The sequence below is a fragment of the Gossypium raimondii genome, chromosome 1 (assembly GCF_025698545.1).
Source record: "Gossypium raimondii isolate GPD5lz chromosome 1, ASM2569854v1, whole genome shotgun sequence".
Taxonomy (NCBI): domain Eukaryota; kingdom Viridiplantae; phylum Streptophyta; class Magnoliopsida; order Malvales; family Malvaceae; genus Gossypium; species Gossypium raimondii.
In genome coordinates this window covers 48,808,488-48,833,000 of record NC_068565.1, presented here as the reverse complement: position 1 = coordinate 48,833,000, position 24,513 = coordinate 48,808,488, and the positions used below count along the sequence as shown (strand labels likewise).

General features: G+C 32.7%; 2 protein-coding genes across 2 annotated transcripts; both read right to left on the bottom strand.

Annotated features, from left to right (window-relative positions):
- Positions 1-6,772: 6,772 nt before the first annotated feature.
- Positions 6,773-11,081, bottom strand: LOC105786263 (IQ domain-containing protein IQM6). Its single transcript, XM_012612625.2, has 7 exons — positions 10,524-11,081; positions 10,374-10,439; positions 9,547-9,635; positions 8,943-9,030; positions 8,632-8,871; positions 7,993-8,094; positions 6,773-7,547 (listed from the first exon to the last, which is right to left on the bottom strand). Exons 1-7 carry the CDS (start codon positions 11,079-11,081, stop codon positions 6,786-6,788), a joined length of 1,905 nt encoding a protein of 634 aa, XP_012468079.1. The 3' UTR covers positions 6,773-6,785.
- A 3,486-nt stretch (positions 11,082-14,567) lies between these two features.
- LOC105787354 (uncharacterized) lies at positions 14,568-15,110 on the bottom strand. Its single transcript, XM_012613710.2, has one exon. The coding sequence runs from the start codon at positions 15,108-15,110 to the stop codon at positions 14,670-14,672; it is 441 nt and encodes a 146-aa protein (XP_012469164.1). The 3' UTR covers positions 14,568-14,669.
- Between the last annotated feature and the right edge of the window lie 9,403 nt (positions 15,111-24,513).

Below are 24,513 nucleotides of genomic sequence, written 5' to 3'. Positions count from 1 at the left end.
TTCTTAGATTCTTTTATTCTTTAGATCTACTTTCGTCCCTATAACAAGTCTCTAGATATCAATGATATGAGCGACACTACCACTAACTCAGAACCTCCTTTTGAGCAAGATATGTGTCCAGAGGAACCTCAGGACTTTGGAGATAACTGAGACTGTAGCTTATCTCCTGATTTGTTAAGGATGGTAGAACAAGATCCTACCTTACAAAGAATCAATGGAAGTAATGGCCTTTCTCTATGTGGGGCACGGATGTCGTTGAGCCAATCTCGCATAAGGTTTTTGGCGATTATTAATTCATCTTTATGGTCATCGATTATCTCGCTAAGTGGGCAGAAGCTGCTTTATATGCCGATGTCACAAAGTCGACGGTCAGCAAATTTCTGAAAAAGAAATCATATGTTAATATGGAATGTCAAAAGACTCATATCAGACAATGCATCAAATTGAACAACGGCACGACATCATAAGTTTGCAGTCTGTTCAAGATTAATACCATATCGCCCCAAGGTGAACGGCACAAACAAAAAAAAACTCTGCCGGGGCAACATATTGGCTTACCGTAGCTTTGCTCATTACGGTCAAGATTCATTCTCTCCGAGTTTTGGATTCGATCCCGAGTGATGGGAGAAATTCAAAGTTATCTGTCATGGTCAAATAGAAATGATGCAAGCTCACCAAAAAGGTTCACCTCAGAGAATTCCAGGAGGAAGACCTGGTACCGAAGAAGATTCTCCCCTCATAAAAGACTTCAGAAGGAAGTGGATGCCAAACTGGAAAATACCTTATATGGAAGGCCTTATCTGGAAAAGTGTTGATTTTGACCGGAAAGGATAACAAGGACTTGCCTAATCCCACGAGTTCAAATTCAATAAAAGAATGTTTCATAAAAAAGAAAAAGAAAAATAAAAAAAGGAAAAAGAAAAGTAAAGAAAAATGAGAGGCCAAGGTGAAAACCCGCAAAGGGCGTTTTGAGACTAAAAGGGTTTTGAATTGAAAACCCAGAAAAAGGGCAATTCAAATTTTGATCGAAGGTGGGGCATGTGGTAGTCTTACTATGCTTGAATTAGCAAGAAAGAGTGATGTTACATCTTAGGACATCGACAAAACATTTTGAATCCTCAAAACACACATCAGGTTCAAAAGGGTCCTCAAGAAGCTCATGCAGAGAAGCTCATGTTGCGATATCTGGGGCACCTATTTTTATCTTATTCATTTTGAATCTTGGAAAATTTTCTATCTTGATTAATTTATTCATTTCGAGATTGGCTCTCAACAAAATTTCATCTTATCCATTGTGATAATATTTTTCATCTTATCTTAGCAAAATTTACTATCTTAATTCATTCATTTCGAGTTTTGTTCTCAATAAATTTCATTTTGTCCATTGTGATAATCTTTTTCAAGCATTTTTCATTGAAATAACGATTAATGGACTGAATATTCAAGCAAAATGAGTTTTACATATTACTCTGAAAGCTTCTAAATAATACAGGAACCTGAAACAGGACTATTATTTAGAACACACCAAGTTTAAAGGTCGAAATGTCTAGAGAGGAAAAGTCTAAATTAAGACAATCCTTTAGCATTTTGTTGTCCAAACATGGATTGAACAAAATGACAAAATGTCGTGTTCGTGACAAAGCTTCAATGAACAAACAAGCAATGATCACCGAGTGATAAGAAGAGGTTTCTTGGAAGAGAAAGTACTACAATTGTGCATAAAAATTTGGTACGACACCCTGAGAATAGTGTAGTAGACCAAAGAGATTCGGATCCTGTATACCTGAATTGTAGTGGGAGAGGCTTAAGAAAGAGCCAGACCTTATACTTCGAAATTACAGTGGGAGAAAGATGGTTCAAATTTTATGTCCCAAAATTATAGTGGACTGAACGTTGAAGATTACAGTGGATTGAACTTTGAAGATTACAGTGGGGTCAAACCGATTAAGTAAAAGATGAGTGTTACCAGCCGAACAAGATGGCGTTCTGGCGTGTTGGTAATAGAGCCTTAATGAATAATGAGCAATTACAACTCAAACATTAAGATATCATTTTCATGACATTTTGCATTCATACAAATATCATGCATACACATTTAGTTAGAAGATTTTGAGTCATTTTAATCATGACATCCTAAACACTAGACATAAATAGGTCCATGAAATAAATTTTACAGGTCATGTTCCCTAGGGAACAGATCGAAAGCATCAGCCCTGTCTCCTTGAGCAGCAGTGGAGTAGGTTGAAGATTGTAGATCTTATCTCCCTAAGCAGTAGTGGAGCAGATCGAAGACGGCGAATCCTATCTTCCCAAGATAGTAGGAAGCAGATTTAAGCCACCAGTCCTATTTCCCTGAGCAGCAGTGGAGTAGGTGAAGATTGCAGATCGCATTAAGTCTTATCTCCCTAAGCAATAGTGGAGCAGATAGAAGAAACCAATCCTATCTCCCTGAGTAGTAGTGGAGTAGGTTGAAGATTGTAGATCTTATCTTCCTAAGCAGTAGTGGAGTAGACAGAAGAAACCAGTCCTATCTCCCTGAAGTTGCAGTGGAGCGGATTAAAACCACAGATCTTATCTCTCTGAAGTTACAGTAGAGCAAATCGCATCAAGTCTTATCTCCCTAAGCAGTAGTGGAGCAGACAGAAGAAACCAATCCTATCTCCCTGAAGTTGCAGTGGAGCAGATTAAAACCACAGATCTTATCTCTCTAAAGTTGCAGTAGAGCAGATCGCATCCAGTCTCGTCTCCCCGAAGTTCCGGTGGAGCAGACTAAAACCACGAATCCCGTCCCCTTTAAAGTTGCTACGAAGAAGATTGAAGGTACAAGCCAGATCTCTCTAAAGTGTAGTGTAGTGGATCGAAGCAACAAGAAAAAGTGGACTGTGAGAAGGCTATCTGAAGAAGAAAGGCACCAAGAAGTCAAGATTCGGCGAAACCGGGCAAAATTGGTCTTTCTTAGTCTTTGCTTTGTTCTCGTTACACGACAACGAGCAAAGAAGAGCAGCTGTACAAGCCCATTTTGCCCGGGGCCCAACTAACCCAATTACAAATAAAAAATAAATAGACTAACCCAATTACAGCAATAGCCCAATAGCCCAACATGGCCCAAACCCAACCTAAACCTAAACCCACTACCCTAGGGCCCGATAAGCCTAAAGAGCTTAAAATTTTCAGAAACCCTAGGATCCCCTTTTTCACGAAAAAAATAAAAATAAAAAACACAGAGATAATTTCAAGGTGATTTGCTTTGTTTTTTTTATCTTTCTATTTCATTTTTTATTTTTTGCATACGAAAATAAAAAGGAAAAGAAGGAAGGAAATACTGACCTTTCAAAGGATTTAGCCTCGAATCCCGGTTCTAGGAGAGACGAGCTCCAAACAAGTCTAAAAAAGGCTGAGTTTTGCACCTCCAGTCGCTGCTTGCGGCGGAGCTACGGCGGAGGTGCGCTGGAGTCCTCGATCGGAGACCTAGGCCGGAGATGGGAGATTGAGAAAGGCCCTCTGTTTTTTTTAAAAGAGGAAGAAGAATGATTTTTTTTTAAAAAAAAACTGATTTAGATAGAGCTACTAAACGGCGTCGTTTAGGGTTGGTTCTGATAGCCCTAAAACGACGTCGTTTCCCCTTAAGGATCCGCGCGTCGACCCGACCAGCAGGGCAGATCCGTGCGTTTTGACTTTAATGATCTATTTGCACTATTGGTCCCCCCGCTTTCGCGAAGCGTTCAATATGATCATTTTCTTCTTTTGATTTTGGCCACAAACTTTTGCCTCTGGTTCAATTCGGTCCATAGACCATGCGCAGATATCGTCCCTTGGAACGACGCCGTTCGAGGAACGTGGGAATATTTCTCTTCGGCCCCTTCATTTTTACGCACGGCACAATGGGACCCTAATCTTTTTTACTTTCTTTAAATTTTGGATCTTTAATTTTATTTCTTTCTCGATTTAGTCCTTTTTTGCTATTTTATTATTTTATTAATTAATTCGATTATTTTTTTTGTTTATTTATTTCTCACTATTATATTATTATATTAGGCTATTATTTGTGTATCATTGTTGTTATTATATTTCTATTTTATTATTATTTAAGTTTAAATATCTTTTAATTTTGTATTATTATTATCATTATTATTATTACTATTATTTACTCATTTGTGCCATTTAATTTTAGATTTAATTATATATATGCATATACATCTTTGACTTAAATATATCCTTATTTATATTTTTATATATACTTTATAATAAATATATACGTACATTTTATAATATATATACACATATACATGTACATATTTTTATAATCTATTTATATATGTACATACGCATGCTCATAGTTTTTTTTAAATTTATATACACATCTATATATATCAATATGCAGATGTTACTTTCATAAATATATATACATTACATATATGTCTTTTATAATTCTATTCATTCTCTTTATTTATTTATTTATTTATTTGCGTTTATATCATTATTTTAAAAGAACATTTTAACTTTACTTGCTTATTATATTTGTTATTTCGCATGTAATTAGTTTGTCCTTTTTTATATTCATTCATTTTTGTTGCAATTGCTCGTATTATTTTTATACCAACGTATTCAGTATTGTTTTATACGCCTATTAACACCGAGTTTCATTTCTACCATTTCGAGTTAGACTCGATAAACAAATTACGATTTTGAATAAGCAAAATGCCGTGTTTAGATTCGAGAAGGTCGTACCCTAACTTATTGGGTTTCGATTTTCACAATAAATCTAAATACACGAATCTTTTCAAATTCGAGTTTTAAACGATCTCGGGAATTAAAAAGATCGTGTCCTAACTTACTGGGCATGATCCCTCTTTTAAATCTGAGATAGCTAAATATCTTTTAAATAAGTAAATTTTTGGCATCCATTCACGCATCGGGAATTCAAGACATTGTGTTCTAACTTACTAGATATAATTATCTTTCTCGATTAACGTAAAATACGCCCTTTTCCTGAAAATTTTCCATTTCAATAAAGGATCGTATTTTAAAAATTCTTTAAAGTTTTCAATCTTCGACACTAAGACATTAATTAATCAACTAGGTACCAATTTTGGGCGTGTCGAGGGTGCTAACCCTTCCTCGTACGTAACTGACTCCCGAACCCGTTTTTCTGAATTTCGTGGACCAAAATCGTTGTTTTTATAAAATTAAATTGTTTATTAAAAACAACCACATTTCAAGGTGGCCCGATCACACCTTATCAAAAAAGATTGGTGACGACTCCCATTTTCGTTTTTATTTTTAAAAAATCCAAGTCGACCCCGTTTTATCAAAAAAATAGTGTCAACAATTCCAACCTCGCATTCAAAGGTTTAAATTAAACAACTCGTTTATGTAAAACCATCCTCCCTTGAATCCGACAACAAATCTTGCATGCAGTTTGAGAAGTTGCTGCTATATTCCCTCATTCCTCCTAATTATAGTTGCTCCTTTTCCTTTTCTCTTAGGAAAGGTAATATGGATTGCGATCGGATTACTAAGTATTTGTTGCACCGGACTTATTTAAAGGATTAGATTTTTAACCCCTTGTCGGAGTTATAAGACTTCTTTTAACTCTTTTTTTTAATGAAAGTTGATAAAAAAAAATCTTAACCTTTGATATGGGAAATTTTAGTATAACTAGACATAAGGTTCGTCCACGGAAGGTGAATCAGGGCCTAAGATCAGGCCGAAAGGCGTAGTTGATGGACAACATGTGAATATTCTTGTACTACCCCTTGTTGGTATCGAGGGACGGAGGAAGCTAGATCAGCCGAAAGATGGTTATCGATTCAAGGACGCAAGGTGCCCCTGCTTAGAGTGTTAGATTTACAAGAGAAAAAAGTTTGCGCAATCAAGAATTTCTTGGTTAAAATATTTTATCCCTGTAGATTGATTAATTTTGAAATTTAGTCATCATATTTAGAAAAGTTAAAAATTAAGTTGTTCTACCATTTTATTTAAAATGTCAATTTAATCATTAAAACCGTAAGTATTTTTGTCAAAATTAATCAATTTAGAATTTTGATTAGGATTTTCTCATATGATATAACATGTGATTTGCAAAAAATAAACATGTTAAATTAACAAGTTTTAATAAAATTATGAACAACGGTAATGATTGAACTAGAATTTTTACATTAAAAAGTAGGAGAATTAAATCTTTAACTTTTAAAATATAGAGATCAAATCTTAAATTTTATATAAGTACAAGGATTAACAACAATTTTTAAATGTAATTTGATGATAAAGAGAAAATGACGTTGAAAAACAAAAGTTGGGAATAGCTAGAAACATCGAAAAAAATTTCCTTCTAAATTGCCAAGAGTAATCAAATCTCATTCATGATTTACAAATCCAAATCTCATCTAAGTAGGATTTACAAATCTGTTGATTACAGCTCAAAAGGAACTTAATTAATTATGTTTTCTAAACTCAATGGTATATACACAAATCTAATACCCTTTCAATTTATCTTTTCATTTTTCACAACACTATGGTGCATGTGAAAAACAACATATAAAAAGAAAGGCTCAAAATTATGTTTTATGCCCTAACTATATATGCATTAGGGTTAATTCTAAGTTCGGTTTTAATATTTAATTTAGTATTTAGGTTTTTTTGTCTCAATTTGATATCTGAGTTTGGTTTCAATATTCATTTTGGTATTCAAAGACTTTTTGGTACCAAATTAAATTTTGACGTCAAACTTAAGTACCAAATGGAATCTTAAAAGTCAAATTCAGGAGCCAAATGATATGCGGAATTCACAGTTGTGTTTCAAAACTGCCTACGCTTTTGCTTTTCTCTTTTATACCACTTGCTGTAGGGGGAGGTGCAATTGGACTTCTAAGTGAACTTGTTTCTGTACCCAGTGATGTTGGTGTCAACACAAAACGTGATGGTGTTCGAGGTAATGCATTGGCACTTCTTGGGGACAAGTGTGCTTCCTGTAGAACTCGGGACTGAAGCTCCGATGGGTAATCCCTCATGCAGCTAATCCGCGGCCCGGCCCCTGTAGACCACTTGGTGGATAATTGATGTGCTAATTGATATGACTTCGGTTCTTTATGTGAGGCTATCCTTCTCATTATTTTGTCCTTTGGAACAGGCTTCTTATCTTCCTCATTATCATCGTCATCATCACCAAATAAATTGATTTTAGTGAAGAGAAAATCTTCATCGGATAGATATTCTTCCTCCGTTTCATAGCCACCTTCCGCGGTGGGTTTCGGACGCTCATTGCGGCAACTCAGTGGCAACGTTTCTTTCTTAAAGATATCGAACACATCGTCTTTTGCTGGTATTTTGAGTTTACTTATTTTTGACCATACTGATGATCTTGATGTGGATTTATTGGCATTTTGGACAGCCTTAGAATCTTGGTCATTTGAATCAGTGTTCCCTTGAATTGAGTTTTCATTGTTATTAGTTGCCTCAATTGGCTGCAAGCCTTCATCTTTTGGTTCATTGTTTTCAAGGATACTACTGTTCTTCCAGCTAATGGCTTCATCTTCAGAAGGGCTTTGCTGTTAAAATTTCCATCACAAGAATTGGATTAGTGCCCAAATTTGCATCCTAAGGGTAAAAGTTCCATGGGCTGAATCAAATAGCATTTTACTCCCTCTACTCAAAAATTAGTTAAATTAAGCCTTATACGTTAGATTAAAGAGTAAACTGATTTTCTTTTGTTAAAAATTCTATCCAATTCTACTATTAAAAATTAGTTTCTATATGTCAAAATGAGGTAAACGTAACAGGTAACGTTTGTCCGTCGCACCAATTTTTGACCGTAAAAATGTATAGAAGTTTTAACAAAAACAATCAATTTACTCTTTAATCCAATGTAGGATGATTAATTTACTCAATTTCCGAGTAAATGAAGTATAATACAATCTAACTTAACATAGGGAACTTCATCATACTTTTACTCATATTAAGTTAAACAATTAAAAAGAATTTGGTGTTCATTACCTCTACGTTTGTGAGATCAACTTCATGTTCTTGAAGAAATGAAACGAACTCCTGGAAATTCTCTTCAGTAGGGAGATAGTGTCCACTATGAGGCCAAATCGCCTATCAAGTTAACAATCATTTTACTACTTACTAAATTTTATTAAGATGAACGAAAATATAATAGATTTATAAAGTACCGAATTTTTTTTTATATAAATTTATTAGTATTGTGTTAACGTTTTTAATTTTTGTATTGGAAGATTATATAAAATTTTAAAAATAAAATATTCTTGTAATAATATTAATTATCCTCTAAAGTGAGGGTAATTTAATCATTTCAATCGGATATTAACTCAGTTAAAAATTTAAATAATAGTAAGTATAAATAGATACTGAATAATCTGAGTGAAAAATATGTATAATAATACTAAATTGTACAAGAAAATTTTAAAAAAATTGGTTGTAGTGATGATATAATATTTTAAGCATGGTGATGGCATGATAATATAATTTAACTTGCTTCAAATATGTATGGGTAATTTAATAATTTCAACAATCGAATTGGTGTACGGTTAATTCGTAACATCAATTGAATCAAAAGTTTAAATAAGAGTATATATGTTTTAAAAGAAACAAAAATTGAGTTTCGTTCTTTACCTTCAAAACACCATCTTCCAGCACCAATCTACCGGCCGCCAACGTGGCTCCGCCGGCGAGAAAACTGGAATGCTGAAAAGTTCCCTTGTTCTTCATTCCAACATACAAAGTCTTAAAAGCACTAAGAACAAAAATCCACTTGGCATCAGTTGGTCCTCCTGTGGTATCAAGAACTTCCCCACTCTGCTTGTAATAAAACTTCCCATCCCTTATCTCTACTTCAAATGCATCCCTTTCGGCCTGCAAATCCAACATCATATTATCAAACCTGCTTCAACTTGCTCAAATAAAAAGGGGGAAATTAAACTCACAGGACCCAGATATTTGATGCATTGCTGTTGAAGCTTTGGTCGAGGGCACTTTTCAAGATTTACTTCTCTCCCATCTCCAATATCAAGCCTTTATGTTACGAAACACATGTATTGGTCAAGTACCTTCTTTTTAATTTACTTTTAAGGGTTAATCTTTTTTTGAGCTTCAACTTTGTAACTGTTCCTACGTTGAGGTCTGAATTTTTTTAGTTCAAATTGTTCTCTGAATTTGACAATTATTGTCACAATAGAATCTGAACTAGGCAATTATTTCCGTATTAGGTCCTAAATGTGTTTTTGGTCTAAGCTGATCTCTGAACTTGATAATTGTTCTTATATCGGAGTTTAGACTTTTTAAAAAGGAAATATCAAGTGCTAACTTGGATAATAATAAAAAGTTCAAACCCCAATGTGAGAACAATAGCCAAAATTTAGGGATTAACTTGGTAAAAAAAGTCAAGCCTTAATATAAAATAATTGCTAAATTTAGAGACTAACTTGAATAAAATAAAAATTCAGACCCCAATATAAAAACACTAACCAAATTTAAACCCCAAATAATACATTAACCCTTTTCCTCAAAACTGTTTCATAGAAATCTTACCAATAGAAAAAAGGTTGTCTACTGTCACAGTGAAGCCACTGGGCATAATAAAATTGGAGATTATGACCATAACGATGCCTAGGATCAATCTGTTAGTATCAACAATATAAAACATGATGAAGAAGGATAACAAATATGAAAACTGAAAAGCTAGTAGTTTTTTATAATTTAAAATATGCCCTTAATCTTTACAAAATTAGAATTTAGTCTTTATATTTTTATTTATAAATTTAGTTTTTTTTCAAATTTTAAAATTTGAGTTCAATTATTAACAATGTTAGTTTTTATTAAATTAAATAGTATGATATTTTGAAATTAAAAAAAATACTACTTAATAGTAATATAACTAAAAAATGATATTGTAATAATTTAACAAAATAATTTTAAAAGTGTAAACAATTGTAAGTTTAAATTAGCGAAATATGCCGAAAAAAATTAATTGGCAAAATAGGTCGACTTTTTTGAAATTTTGATAAATAGACCGTTTTTGGAGAGAGAGTGTGTGAAAACGCGTTCAACTGTACGAGCTTTCACACTAACATATTAAGGAAATCGTGCTCAGCTGGATGTATTTTCTGATAATTACAAAGAAAGAGTGTCCAGCTGGACATGCTTTCCCTGACATGTCAGCAGAAAAGCTCGTCCAACTGAACTCGCTTTCACACTAACTGTGCAGGAAGCACTCCCAATTGGACGTGCTTTCACATCCTTCCAAAAACGACTTATTTTCTGGCCAATTAATTTTTCTTTTTTTAATTTAGCCAAAAAAAAATTTTAAAAAATAAAAGATTAAATTCTTAAAAATAACTTATATAAATGGTAATTACCGCCTCAAGCCAATGCTGCAAAGCAAGCTTTCGAGCTTTTTCATCTTGAGACAATCCTTTTCCTACCTGTAAAAAACACAAGACCAACATTTCATCACTCAACTTTTAACTCAATTAACATCACCTCCTTCTTCATCAACACAAACTTACTTTGGCAGCTCTGGTTCTTGCTCTAGACCATCGTGAAACCGCCGTCTCCGGTTTTTCTATCTCAAAGAACGATATCGAGCTTCGTTTAAGTTCAGCGAAGTCCAACAATTTCCACCATCTTTGCTCAGCAACAACCGCACAATCAGCTAACTGTCTCCTTGTTCGAAAACTCTTGTACACCTTTTGTAACTTCAATGCAGCTTGATATCGTCGGCCACCGTGCTCGGCAAAGCCGGGACCGGACTTTTCTTCAGTGTTTGATCTTTGTGAGAAATTGTTACAGCTTTCTGGTTTAACAAACACTGTATTATTTTCCTTAATATGTGAGAGTATTTCCTTTTTGTCAAAGCTTGAAGGTTCTTCAAGTTGCATGCTCCCAGTCCCACAACCATTTGGTTCTAATCCTTTTGGATTTGAAACAAGCCTGTTGAAACTGAATGATTGCATCACTGTCTTCACATTCACATCTTTGAAACTTATTGATTTCGTAAAGAGAGCTTGAACTTGGTTTTCCAAGTTATGGAGACTATTAATAGGACTTGAAAATTTTGCTCCCATGATATTCAAACTATATCTTCTTCACACAATAAATGGTTTATGAGGTCTCAATACCTATTAATATAAACAAAAAGAGAGTAGAATTATTAGATATCAGACTCTTTATAAGATTCTGTTTAGTACAAACTCAAAACCCTAATTATAATATTGTTAATTACTATATTTTGTTTCTTTATTAAATGCAATTAGAGCTGTAATTGCGGATTTAACATAAAATTAATGCAAACTGTTTGCAGTAAAAGAAATCAGTTTGAATGTTTTATGCTCTTTGATTATTTGTAGCAATAAATATATATGATAAATGGGATACCATATATCATTTGTATCTCTTTATAATAAGAGCATGTCACTTCAACATTTTCATCCTAAATTTTAGTTGTATTGGAAAGGGATGCAAATGGCATGGTATTTAAGTTTCATACAATCTTTTCTCTCTCTATATATGAAAAAACGAAGAACTGAAACGGAATCAAAAAGAAAAAAAAATATTTACATTGTTCATAAAAAAATTCCAAAATATAGGGAAAAAATTCTATCTCACCGTAGCATTTAGCTCAAGGGTAAAAAATGATGAAAATTGTGGGATGTAACATTTGATGAATCAATGAAAACAACAAAGAAACAAAAGCTTAAAAATGAAAGAAAACAAGAAAGGAGGCTAAAAAAAATGGCTACTTTGGGTTAGGTAAGAAAATGTGAGAAAGAGCGAAGAATGTGAGAAGACTGATGATTGACAAAAGATTGGCCTATTGGCTTTGCTTTGAAAGATCTCTCTTTCGTGCTATTCTTGGAGGAGCTATATTTATAAGAATTGAGGCGAATTTTTACAGAACTACTAAGAATGAGAGAGACGCTATCTATTATCCAACCACGTATTATTTTGACTGAAAAAAAAACAAATAATTAATCTTAAATTTGGGAAAAATTTCGATTACCACCACATGCCTAATATCTAATAATTAATCTTAATTTTGACATTTATAGATGTTGTGTTTAGATGATGTCTAATTATTTTAAGAGTTAGTACCATGTATGTCAGAGGGTTGTACCGTGAAGTATATGCATATAGTACCTCGAAATCTATGGAAGTCTAGTTCAAGGTTGTGAGGTTTAATCCAGAAATTTATTTGGTCTTTGGCTAAACCAACCCAATTAGATAAAGTACATTTTGTGAACGAATGGGAAAAACGGCCAAGCACATTACCAACTATGTTGTCAATATGATGAAAACTCCAACTCCAATCTTTTTAATTTTTTGTGATTTTTTTTAATTTTTTTAAAATTAATATTATCATTTTCTATTTTTTAATAGTCGAAAGGTCAAGTTCTTTGAATCCAACATAAATTTAAAATTCTCAAAACATGATCATTGTATCAAAGAATGCTTGAAGGATACTGATTTATACATGGCATCCACGATGACAAAGTTCAACATCATTCTGGAGTTGGTTGTTGCCTTGTTGGAAAGATGAAGACCAAATACATCTACAATCCATTTTCCATGCGAAAAATGACCATTACACTCAAAGATGTCGCTTCAATAATAAACCTTATAATCATTAAGAGGTAGTAAGTGCAACTAGTGACATTGACCCAGAGTCAAAGTGTCATTAGTTGTTGGGTGTCGTGAAGAGAAACTGAAAAAGGATTTAGATAAGTGTTGGGTGAAGTGCACATGGTTGTACAAGCTTGTTGAATCGATCCTTCCACTACATGCAACTGTGGAAAAGAAGGATCAATACACTAAAGCATGGATGCTTTGAAAAAGAAGGATCAATACGTTAAATAAATTTCATATGAACTTGCTAAGCATTCGTTATGCTTACCAGTTATTTTTTATTTTCCTTGTAGATTGTTAATTTGCGAAACCTGTCGATTGGATCAGTTTAAAGGCCAGACTATCCTACCATTGACTCGGTAGATTTTTTATCGTTTTAGCTCGGTTATGTGGCATGTACATAGGTGTTACTATGTGTATTAACTTTGAGTTGATAGTTGATTAAACTTGGTAAATGCTTGAATTATTGAATGTTAATGTTCAATTGTGTAGTTGTGTGTTTGGTAACTTGTGTGATATTGTGTATGGTATTTAAGCAGCATAATTGAGCTTAGTAAATCATGGTTAATGGTTGTTTTGAATGGTTTAAAAGCATGATGAAATAGGTGAGACGTGAAATGGTTTAATTGGAATGTTTTGATCTGATTTAGTGCCAATTAAGACTTAATAGATGAGTTGATATTGGGATTGGATATATGAAATGTTTTGTATGTATTTTAATTGGTTTTGTGCAGGTACAAAGGTGTAAATATGCACCAAATAGGTTAATGATATAATTGGCTTGAAATGGGTACCAAAAGGCCTATTTTGTGCCTAAATTAAACAGAGTCTACGTCGCGATGTCAATCGATGGTCGTCGCGATGAGACTTGGATTCTGGGCCACAGCATGACGAGGAATCTTGGTCGTCACAATGAGGAAAGTCAGTATGCCACGTTGCGACAAGGAAACCCATCAAGTTGAGACGTTGTTTCGAAATTTTGGAATTGCTACAAATTAGTCCCTGTTCGATTCCGGGTCAATTCTAAAGCATACGTAGGCTTGTATAAAACTCGAGAAAGGTTGTATATGGCGATTATGAACTTATATGGTTATGATTGTATGATTTATGTTTAATTTAAATCTTAACTATCCGTAGTTGCTCAGGCAACGACTGTAACATCTCGTAACTTGGACCTGACGATCGGGTCGGGCAAGGGGTGTTGCATTTTTTCTCTCAATTTTTACTTTCATTACAGAAGAAGGAATCGTGTTGCCTAGCAACAAGGTCCATTGCATGTATGCCTTTTATCTTTTGGAGGATTTTAAGGTGGTCGGTAGATTTAGCTAATGTTATATTATATTAAAAAAAATTGATTTTGTTATTTTTATTATATATGCATACATATTTTAATTTAATGTCCTTAAAGGATCATTTTTTATCTTTATTTCACTACCCCAATCACATTTAAATTGAAGTAAATATCTCATAATTAATTTTAATCTTGTCATTACAATATCTAATTTCACAACTGTCGTTGTTTTTAGTCTCACCGTTGATCAACCGTCGTTGTTTTTAGTCTCACCGCTGATCAAAGCACCTTAAGTTTGGACCTAATAGCCAGACACATTCCACAACATAGTTGGCTTGATGATGATATACGGAAGTACTTCATGCAAGTTGGGACCAACCAAGATGGTGCAATTTCTTTCATGATGTTTAGCTCTCAAGGTTCTAAATTGTTCCAGTAAAACAAGTTTTTTTTTTTTTTTTAAACTTTTATCCTGAGAATGCTTAATGATGGGGATATTTTATTGTGGCCGAAGCTTGAAACACCCTGAGAAAAATCCTTGCAAACCAAGATATATTTATTTTGTTTATCCAGGATCAGGACAAAACAAACAAAACATGGGGTATCCTAAGATTCTAATCCTAACATATTTCACTCATCTACCATAAACAACAAATCCAATGAGAAAATGATTGAGAAGTAAACTTAATCTGAACAAAACAGTCCATAAAAATTGATTGAGAAACCATGCCAGCGTCGATTAGGAACCATCGCCATGGTTGGCTACGAGCTTGGCAGCTTCAAGGTCAGCAGCTTTCTTTAGAAAATTACTTCGGTCATCATCCTCGAGAGCCATTTGAATAGGACAAGATCCCAAACCATCAGCAATAGCAAGCAATATCTTCTTCATCTCCGATTTGAACTCCTGTGGGTCAATCGTGTTACTGCCATCGAGATCGAACTTGTCGAAAATAGAATCGTATAGCTGATTGAGCTCTTCGGGTGTCGTTGCAACGTCGACCCCGAAGTGGGACTCGATGAGGCGAAGAGACTCAAATGCCTTGCGAAGCTCGGACCGGCAGAGGACACCGTCTTCGTTGAGATCAAGAGCTGCGAAACTCTCATCCATACTCTTATTGAAGTGTTCCTCGTCTGTCACAAAGTTCTTCACCGTTGATCCGTCAATGATTACCACTCCCATCTCTCAATCAAACAAATTCTTCGTTAGTTTCCTTTTTCGTCGATGAATTTTGAACCCTCAAGGTGGTATGCGTCCATACATATATATATACGAATAGATGAGATTAAAATTGTCCATAGGTTTTTCTGCTGGGATGAGTGGCGATCCTGATCATCAGGTAGTTGGTTAAGTCGGAAAATGTTTTTTTAAATCAAAATATATGTTTCAAAAAGTAATTAACTTTGTGAATTATTATTTAATAGAATAGCATGTAAAATGTGTGATTTTTAAAAATACAATTTGTGCTTAACTTTTCAATTTTACTAATTAGTGTGTGTGAATAAAAAATAATTTTGAATTATGAATGAAATAACATAAATTAAATATGAGGGCGCAATGAAATATTTGAAAATGTGCACCAAATTTAGAATAATAATGGAATACATGGATGTTTATCAAGTGCTTGACCGTAATAATGCTCTTATTTTTGTATATTTTTCAATTTAGTTTTACTCTCATCAAAATTATTTTTATTATATAAACACTTTAATCAAATATCTTGGTTCACATAGTAAATTCTACCTCTCTAGTTTCAATTATAAATTTCATAAGTTTATAAAATTCATTATTTACTATAATTTCACCTTAAAATCACTTTGAAATTAATTCACTAACACTTAACACTTCATTTAAACTCTTTATCATAATACTTTATTTAAATCATAAACTTTTGTGTACTTTACAACTTAGTCCTTATAAATCATAAATTCAATGTTACTTGAAATTTTACCATACATTCACTTTTTACATCATCACTATTTCATCACACTTCATTTATATTCTCTTTCAACATTCAATTTCCACATAACTTATTTTGTTTACTTTACAATTTAGTCTTTTTTCTATTACTTCAATGTACTAATTTAATTTTGTAACATAATTAAAATTTAAATGATACTTATCATTATTCACTAATAATTTTCATACCTAATATTTGCACATTCATAATTAATTCAACTATTTTAGCATACTCTATACTTAGATTAAAATTAAATAAAGTAAAATTCTTGAACTACTTACCTTGTCTCTTTAATCTCTTCACTTTTTTCACAACTTTCTCCACTTCCACTTCCGGTTTCTTTCTTCCAAGATGATATTCTAACTCTCTACTGTTTCTACTTCACTTCTCCTTTTGGGTGGCAATGGAAATTTTTAATGAATTTAGGAGATAAAGTGGGATATCATGGTAAGGGACCAAATTGTTTAATCATTACACTCACCTCCTTATTTCTCCATAACTTGGAAGATATTATTTAATATTGGAGCATACAACAGCTAGTGAGTACTAGTGCATTATGAACTGAAATATTTCTTGAGGCTCAAAAATAATTTTTCGTTTGAGCTCTTTTTTCTAAAACTTTCACTCTTCCACTCACAATGCTTTTATTCCACTCACTTTGCTTTTAACCGTCACATTGCTTTTTACTCAATTTTCTTTTTCGTTCTAGTTCACTTAGCAAGGTTCTATATGCACCATATCAACAAATTCTTCTATTTTCTCTCGAGAACAAATTGAACCCACCATAATGTGTCTACCTAACCCTCAACGTCCATGGCTCAATGTCCATTTCATAGTGCATTTAAGATCAAGGACAAAGAAGGGTCGAATTTATAACTAAATTTAGGCTTACGATTTTAACAATTGAAGCTCATCAAGAAAGGATTATATAAAGCTCAAATCATGGGAACTAAGGGGTACATATCATAAAGGTTGGTCATTTAGACTGTTGGGTAATCAAATTGTTAGAGTTGTGTGACCTAAATTCCTATTAAAGAAATAATACAGTAGTAAAACTAAGAGATCTATAGAGGGCTTAAGGTCAAGGGCCATGCAGCACAAGAAAAATCCGTATAGAACTACCCTTCCTCTATTTGACTTTGATTAGAATAAGATTTTTCAAATCTTTAAATAGATGTAGTCGCAACTCCTCTTATATCATTCAGTTTTCAACATTAGTTGATTTTTCTCCTCCTCTGCCCGTGGTTTTTTTTTCCGAAAAGATTTCCACGTAAAATATGTATGTTTTATTTTTCCTTTTATTTCTGCTTTACGATCGTTCTATATTGTCATTACCAACGTTAGTTTTAACACAAACAATGCCTTAGGTCCTTCCCAAACATTTCCCAAACCATAATTTCTATCATGCATACATTTATCCAAATGAACAACCATTGATTCAAACATTATCTATCTACAAATATCTATACAATCTATCTATCCTTTGGCACAAATTCTACATATTTTCATAAAGCACAATTACCTCCAATCTATTATGCAATTTAACTTATTGAACTAATTATTCTACCTTTACGATAACCGAATTATCTAACATCAATCAAAATTTGCATGCTTGACAGTCAAAAGTACTTCATTCAATATCCACAACCAATAACCAATTGCCAATATAGTCCAAGCACTATGTAAGAACAACAAAGTCAAAGAAAAACAAGGAATCTTTTTTTGAATTTTTTTTTTGAAAATATAGAAAAAATAGAAAACATGCAAATAAACACACAAAAACACAAAGACAACACCATGCACACACATCATTTTGAGCTATCTTTTTGTTTGAAATCCAAACTGTACTGAGCCTCTGAATGTTACAAGCCTAGAAAACCTTTGCAACCTAAACGTTTCCATTGCATAATCTTCTTAACTTCTGTATATTTGCCTTGATGAATGCTCTTGATTCGCATTTTGTATACATTATGTATCTGTATAGTCTATTTTGAAAGGTAACACAATTGAATATGTATTCCTTTGAATTGGCTCTAGATTTATTATTTCTTTAACTTATTGAATTGAGAATGTTTACTTTAAGAGTACTCGAGTTAGATAAACATCAATCTTAAGTTGCATGTGAGACAGGTCTTGTACAAATTCAATTTTTGACTATCATATTTCCTATTGCTCAATTTAGTCTAAGGGTCGTCTTTTGCATGTTTTGTGTGTTTGCATGAGGACAAGTAAAGACTTAAATGTGACAGAGTTTAATCTATCATAATTTGATACGTCAAAATAGGCTCTCCATTACACTTAAGGAGCTTATTCTTGAACGATTTAGGTGTTTTTACTGTAGTTTTATCGAGTTTTAGATTTTCGTATTAATAAATGATTTTGTGCATTTTATGCCCTTTTTGAAACCTGAGTTGGCCAAATGCACCATGGGGAACCTAACGATTTAATTGAGTGTTGTAGGAAGTTAAGGATGACCTGAAATCGAAGAAATCACCTCTTAGAGGGGGAATCGCGATACTGAGTCATGGAAATCGTGATACCCTTGACAGTTCTGAAGAGAAGGAAATTGAGGTCATTTCCAGTGATATCGCAATACCAAGGATGGGTATCAATTTACCAAGACCCTCCAAGACTCTCAAGTTCAATAATGTAATGGCCTAAATTTAAGGTAATCTAAACAGTGGTTTCGTAACCACAAATCTGATTTAAAGAGAAATTCATTTTAATATTTTTGCATGAATATTGATATGATAGGAAAATCATATGAAAATATCGATAGAAAAATTTTACCGATTTAGTGGTTAGTTAAAAAAAATTATTGAAGAAATTGGGTAAAAACAAGGTATCGAGACCTAGATCTCATAAAATCGAGTCGGAAATATTTTTATAAATACTTATGAAATGTTAGTAATGTGGTATTAAAATTTCGTTAGAAAATTTTAATGTTTGGGTAGTCAATTAAATGAAAATGACTAAATTGGAAAAAAGGTGTAAAAGTGGCTGGGATGATTAAATAGCTTAAGTGTCTAATGAGGAAGGATTTAAAAGGCAATTAGACCCGAAATTTATTTGGGCTGGACGGCAAGGGCATGAAATCAGCAAGAAAATGGATGATTTAAGGGCAAATTTGGAATATTGCATAATTAACTAAATAAAATTAGGACTAATGTAGAAATATCTAGATTTCTTGTGATTTCTCTTCATTCTCATCAGCCAAAACGCTATAGGAGAGGTTCTTTAAGCTGGTATTTCATAATTTTTGCACCAAGTGAGTTAATCATTGCCTTTTTCTTGTAATTTTTGTGTTTTTAAGACTTTTACAACTAAGTTCTACTATTAAATTCATTAGTTTTTTATTTCATGGATGAAATTGAAAGTCACCATGGTTTAGTGCTGTAAGTTTATGATGAAATGGCATGAAATTGAAGCTTTAATTTGTTTATGAGATGATTTTATTAGGTAATTTTAATAGAAATTGATTTTTAGGACCTAATTGTGAAAAAGTTGGAATTAAAGTCTAGTGCCGAAATTTTGATTCCCAAAGGTTATAAAGTAGTTTAAAGTGATAGAATAAAGTGTTAATTGAGAAAAATCAGCTCATTTGAGAGGTTAACTGAGCAGGGACGAAATTATCATTTGCTAAAAGCTTAGGGGAAAAATGATAATAGACATCTTGCACTAAAACAGTTTTGGATAGCAGCAGTAGACTAACTTTGAAAAATTACCATAAATTGTGGAAATTGAATTAGAGAATAAAAAAATAGAATTAAATCTTATTGAGTTTAGTTTCTCATAGAAGAAACGGTGTAAGTAATGGAATTGTATATCATGAGATATAATAAATTTTGGGAGACAAGGTCAGAACAAATTCGGGTTCCCCTGTTCTGATTTTGGAAAATCATCAAAAATTGGAGAAAAATAATTAGGGGTTAAAATTTACATGTTTAAATTATTAATGAGTCTATTTTCAATAGAAATAAACTGAAACATCATCAAATTTTTTTACTAAGAGATAATTAATTTTTAGCAAAAAAGGTCGAAGTTGTCAGACAGCAGAACAGGGGTAAGTTTGAAGATTTTACTGTACTTATTTACTGAACCAAAAATTCTTAAAATTTTATAGTAGAAAGGTATTTGAGTTTAGTTTCAGAAACACAAGCGGTTTTTAATTTGGAATTCTGTAGCTTGAGATATAAACAATTTAGTGACTATGACTCAAGTAGATAGCTTTGAATGAACTATAAATAATAGTGGAATTATAAAGAATGTTACATATAAACATGAAATTTATTAAATTGATGATTAAATTTATTTATTTAGATCCAAAAATTTAAATATGAAGCTAGATCGAGGAAAGAAAAAAGTTCGGGATTAGTAGATTTTTAAATACGAACAAGTATCGAGGTAAGTTCGTGTAACCTGAATTATATTCTTAAATGCTTGAAATGTATGTTATTGATGTGAATATGATTTAAATGTTCATTGTATGAAAATTGATGAAACATTGATATATTTGATAAAAAGCGGAAGAAATCCTGGTTGAATGAAAGGAAAATTCGATGGATCTTTAAAAAGGAATTGACAGTAAAAAAATCTAACCCGAACGAGTGATCCTATCCTGATATAGCCCTCCCGAATAATATGTGTAAAATGGATTTAGCTCGGGCGGGTAATCCGAATTAGGGTCCGAATTTAGATTGTACTGGTAATTTAGATCCAAGCTCATTAGAGTAAATTCTGGTTGCAGGGGATTTAGCCTAGACTGGTAATCCCAACAATACTCTATAAGTTTATATTACAGGGGATTTAGCCTAGACTGGTAATCCCGCTGTAAGGATGAGGTTCGCGGGAGTGTGCTCTCTGAAATGGAAATGTGCGCACATGAATATGAATTGACGAACCCAGAATAGTACGCTAAAAGTGTACCTCTGAAAATCCATTGAAATTCTAAGAAATTCAACGGGATAAATATGAGAAATAATAAGGGTAATAGAAAACATGGAATTGATGAGCTCATCAATCATTAATCTTTGTATTGAACTCATATGATGCTATTTGATTAATGTTTTGGTTAAGTTTGTGTGTGATAGGTAAATGGTAGATTGAATGGATGTATGAATATTTATTGTATTGTATTAAAAATATTAGGTAAGTATAATTCTTGTTACATGAGTTTACTAAGCACAATGTGCTTACCCTGTTTCTTTTTTCCCTGATTCGTAGTATTAAGAGCTCAGAAGTCGGATTCGGTTGGAGACACACCACACTATCAACTTCAACATTTTGGTATATTAAGAAACTTTATTTTGGAAATCAATGGCGTGTATAAGTTGATAAAGTAAATATTAATATGAAATGAATGTAAAGTTAGTCATTGGTATGGCTATCAAATCCTGGTTTTGGTATGTGATGATGTTATCTTATAGGTATGCGTAAATCTATCTTAAAAATATGTTGAATTGATTTGGTTTGATATCAGTGTATGTTTTGAGCTTCGGAGTCCCATCTAAGGGACGTCATAATATGTTTTAATAAAATAATAGTATTTAACTCGTAATAACGGAAAAATTAATTCAGAAAACTTCGGTAATGCCTCGTACCCTATTCCGGTGACGAATATAGGTAGGGGGTGTTACAAATAATGCCTAGAGTATCGTGATACCAGAGGCTAGATATTGTGATACCATTGCCTAACGAGAAGAAAAATGACTAAAGGGGTAGTTTTTGTACAATACCAACACTAATCAAAATACAATGTCTAGGGCATTTTGGTCCAAAATTTTGGGTTGTAATCATATGTTAAAAGACACTTTTGGTTGAGAATTAAAAGGGGTTGCTTTATTTTTGTTCTTTCATCTTTTTAGCTTAGGTTTAGAGTTGTCTTCTTCATTTTTTAGGGTTTTTAGATATAGCTTTAGGGTGTTAGCTGTTAGTTACTTAGTTTTATTGTAGCTAGGTGTTATTTACCTTTAAGTGCTTGTTCTTTGCATTGTATTTTCATTTTCATTCTAATATTTTAATATAGCTCAGTCCTATTTTTAGTTTCTTAGATAAAAATTTGATCTTTAGTGTTTTTGTGCATTATCTTTGCTGCCATTGTCATCTACTTCAAGCATCTTTCAAGAAAATCCTAACCTTTCTTAACATTATCTCTTGCACTTAATTTAATGCATGCTTTGGGTGTTTATTTGATTTTTGTTTGTTGAGAAATGAGGATGAGTGGCTAAATCTTAGGTGGTTGGTTGATGGAAGTGTTGTCTAGTAAGTTTTTGGTATAGGGACTAAATCGAATAGACTTCAAAACTTAGGATTGACGAACCTAAAGAAAAATTTATATAAGTGAGACCGAGAGGAGGTCTTATTTAGCACCAATTCAATAGTCCCAGATTAGTTTGGTAAGGTCGAGAGATAAATTGGACTAATTTGTCTAAGTTTGTAAAATGGAGAAGGAGATGTAAAATTAAGCCAAATTAAGAGTTTAGTGATTTAGATCCCTAATCCAAGGGTTAATTAGCAACTTGAAAGTTAACCAATCACTTCTTGTCATTTAATTGATATTTGTTTAATTTTGTCTATTTTGCAATTTAGTCCTTTTTAGTGCTAAGTAGTTAATTAGATTAATTTAACCCCAAAATTGTGTATTGTTGTAATATAGAAATTAATAAGTAGCTAGCTAGACACCTTTATTGCATGCTTGTCAAGTAGGAATCATTAAATCGCTAATTCTCTTCGATTTGATCCTTAAAATACTCGAAGTGTTTCATTGTACACTTATAAATATTACAACTAATCTGTCACACTTGTAGCACACCGCACTTAATTGTTCATTAAATCATTTATCAAGCATAAAAAAACATGTAGCAAATCTCAAACGATTTATCAATAAAGTATGATCAACCTGTAAAGTGCATACATCCAACAAAGTATCAAGGTTTAAGAACAAAACCAAACACAATCATAGCCAACTTCAAGTTTGAAAGTAAAAATAAATTAATATGAGCCAAATAGAAAATATTATAGGTCCAAATTTGAATTTTGCAAGCAAAAAACAAGTAGTGCCAAAAGTAGTGCTAAGCAATGCCAACTACTTTAGGCACTAGTGATGAACAATGTAGAAAACTAATGAACCTACATCTGCGAGGCCTTGCCTAGAGAGAATATCCACTATTTTAGCACCTCATACAACAAGTGATTTCAACCTCTAACACTAACCATATTAGACTCATCACTTTTGTACCTAAAATCTAGACAACTCTCCTCTAAGTTTCCCCGCCCCCCCCCCCCAATAAAAACTTAGGACATTAACCAAATCACACGCTTGATTATTTACTCAATGCACTCAAAAGAAACATTCCTCAATGAACAAGAATAAATGCTCTCATTTCAATGCATCACCTATACAAGTCTCCTCGATTTATATGGAATTGAGACTTGCTAACATACTATATTAATTTCAATGCATCGCCTGATTTGATTTGATCAACTAAACTTGGGAAGTAGATTTCTTCGATCCAAACCAAACTAATCTTCAAGATATGTTGTTATGAGTAATTTGGATATCAAAGATGGGTTGTCTAACATCCAAAGTATTAGCAAGAATCAAAACTCAAGGATTTTAGTTGCCAAAATTTGTAACTTAAACATGACAAGTTCTGTGAACAGGCAATGCCACAACTTATTGGCATTGGTCTTGCTCAAAACCTACCTCATAAGAAAAAAAGCATCACATCAACCAACCAGCAATAGCAACAACAAAATCAAACGAATCAACACGAGCATTTTGAGCATATATCGCTGCCAATGGTATCCTCCTTTTTGGCAAAGATGTCAAAGGGACTTCCCATCACCAAATTATCTTCCCAAAGTCGCAAATCAACTCAGAAAATTTTGTCTTTTTTTTTTATAATCAACCTTTGAATTCAGCATTGATCGAATTAAGTTCATCCATTAATATATCCAAAATTTGAGCCTTGTGAGTAGCTACAACAGATTGTGAAGACTTTGTTGCATTATCTATTGTATAAAAATAGGAGAAACGTCTACTTCCATATTTTGTTGTAAAAGATCATTCACATGCGTTGTGGGAAAAAGCTTACTAGGAATCTTAATAAGCTTCAATTTGGCAGTAAGAACCTCCCTCTTCAATTTGAGGTCATCTTCCTCCATTAAGAAACTGATAAATGAGTGAGAGAAAAGAAAGACTTTCACGAACAACAATAGATTCAATATTTTTTACTATTTGATCAAGAATAAAAATAAAAATATTTGAAGATCTTTCTCAACAAGCTATTTTTAAGTATGGCTGTTTTTTTTATTCAATAAAGATGGATATTGTTTATAAAATTAAGAATTTTTTTCATAGCTTTTGTTTTGGATCATTTAGAAAATTTGAACTTCTTTTTTAACTCTTTGATATTGCAAAATGATTATGTTAATGCATATTTTGACAAATATAACTTCAAAAAGGAAAAGATAATTAAAAAACACAAAATATAATATTTTAATTTTTGAAAAAATTAATATTCTTTTAATATAATGCAAGGGATTGAAACGATTTGCTTCTCAAAGTTTTTATACGTCAAGAATGGTGGCATTGGGATGTCATCGAATCCTTATAAATTAACG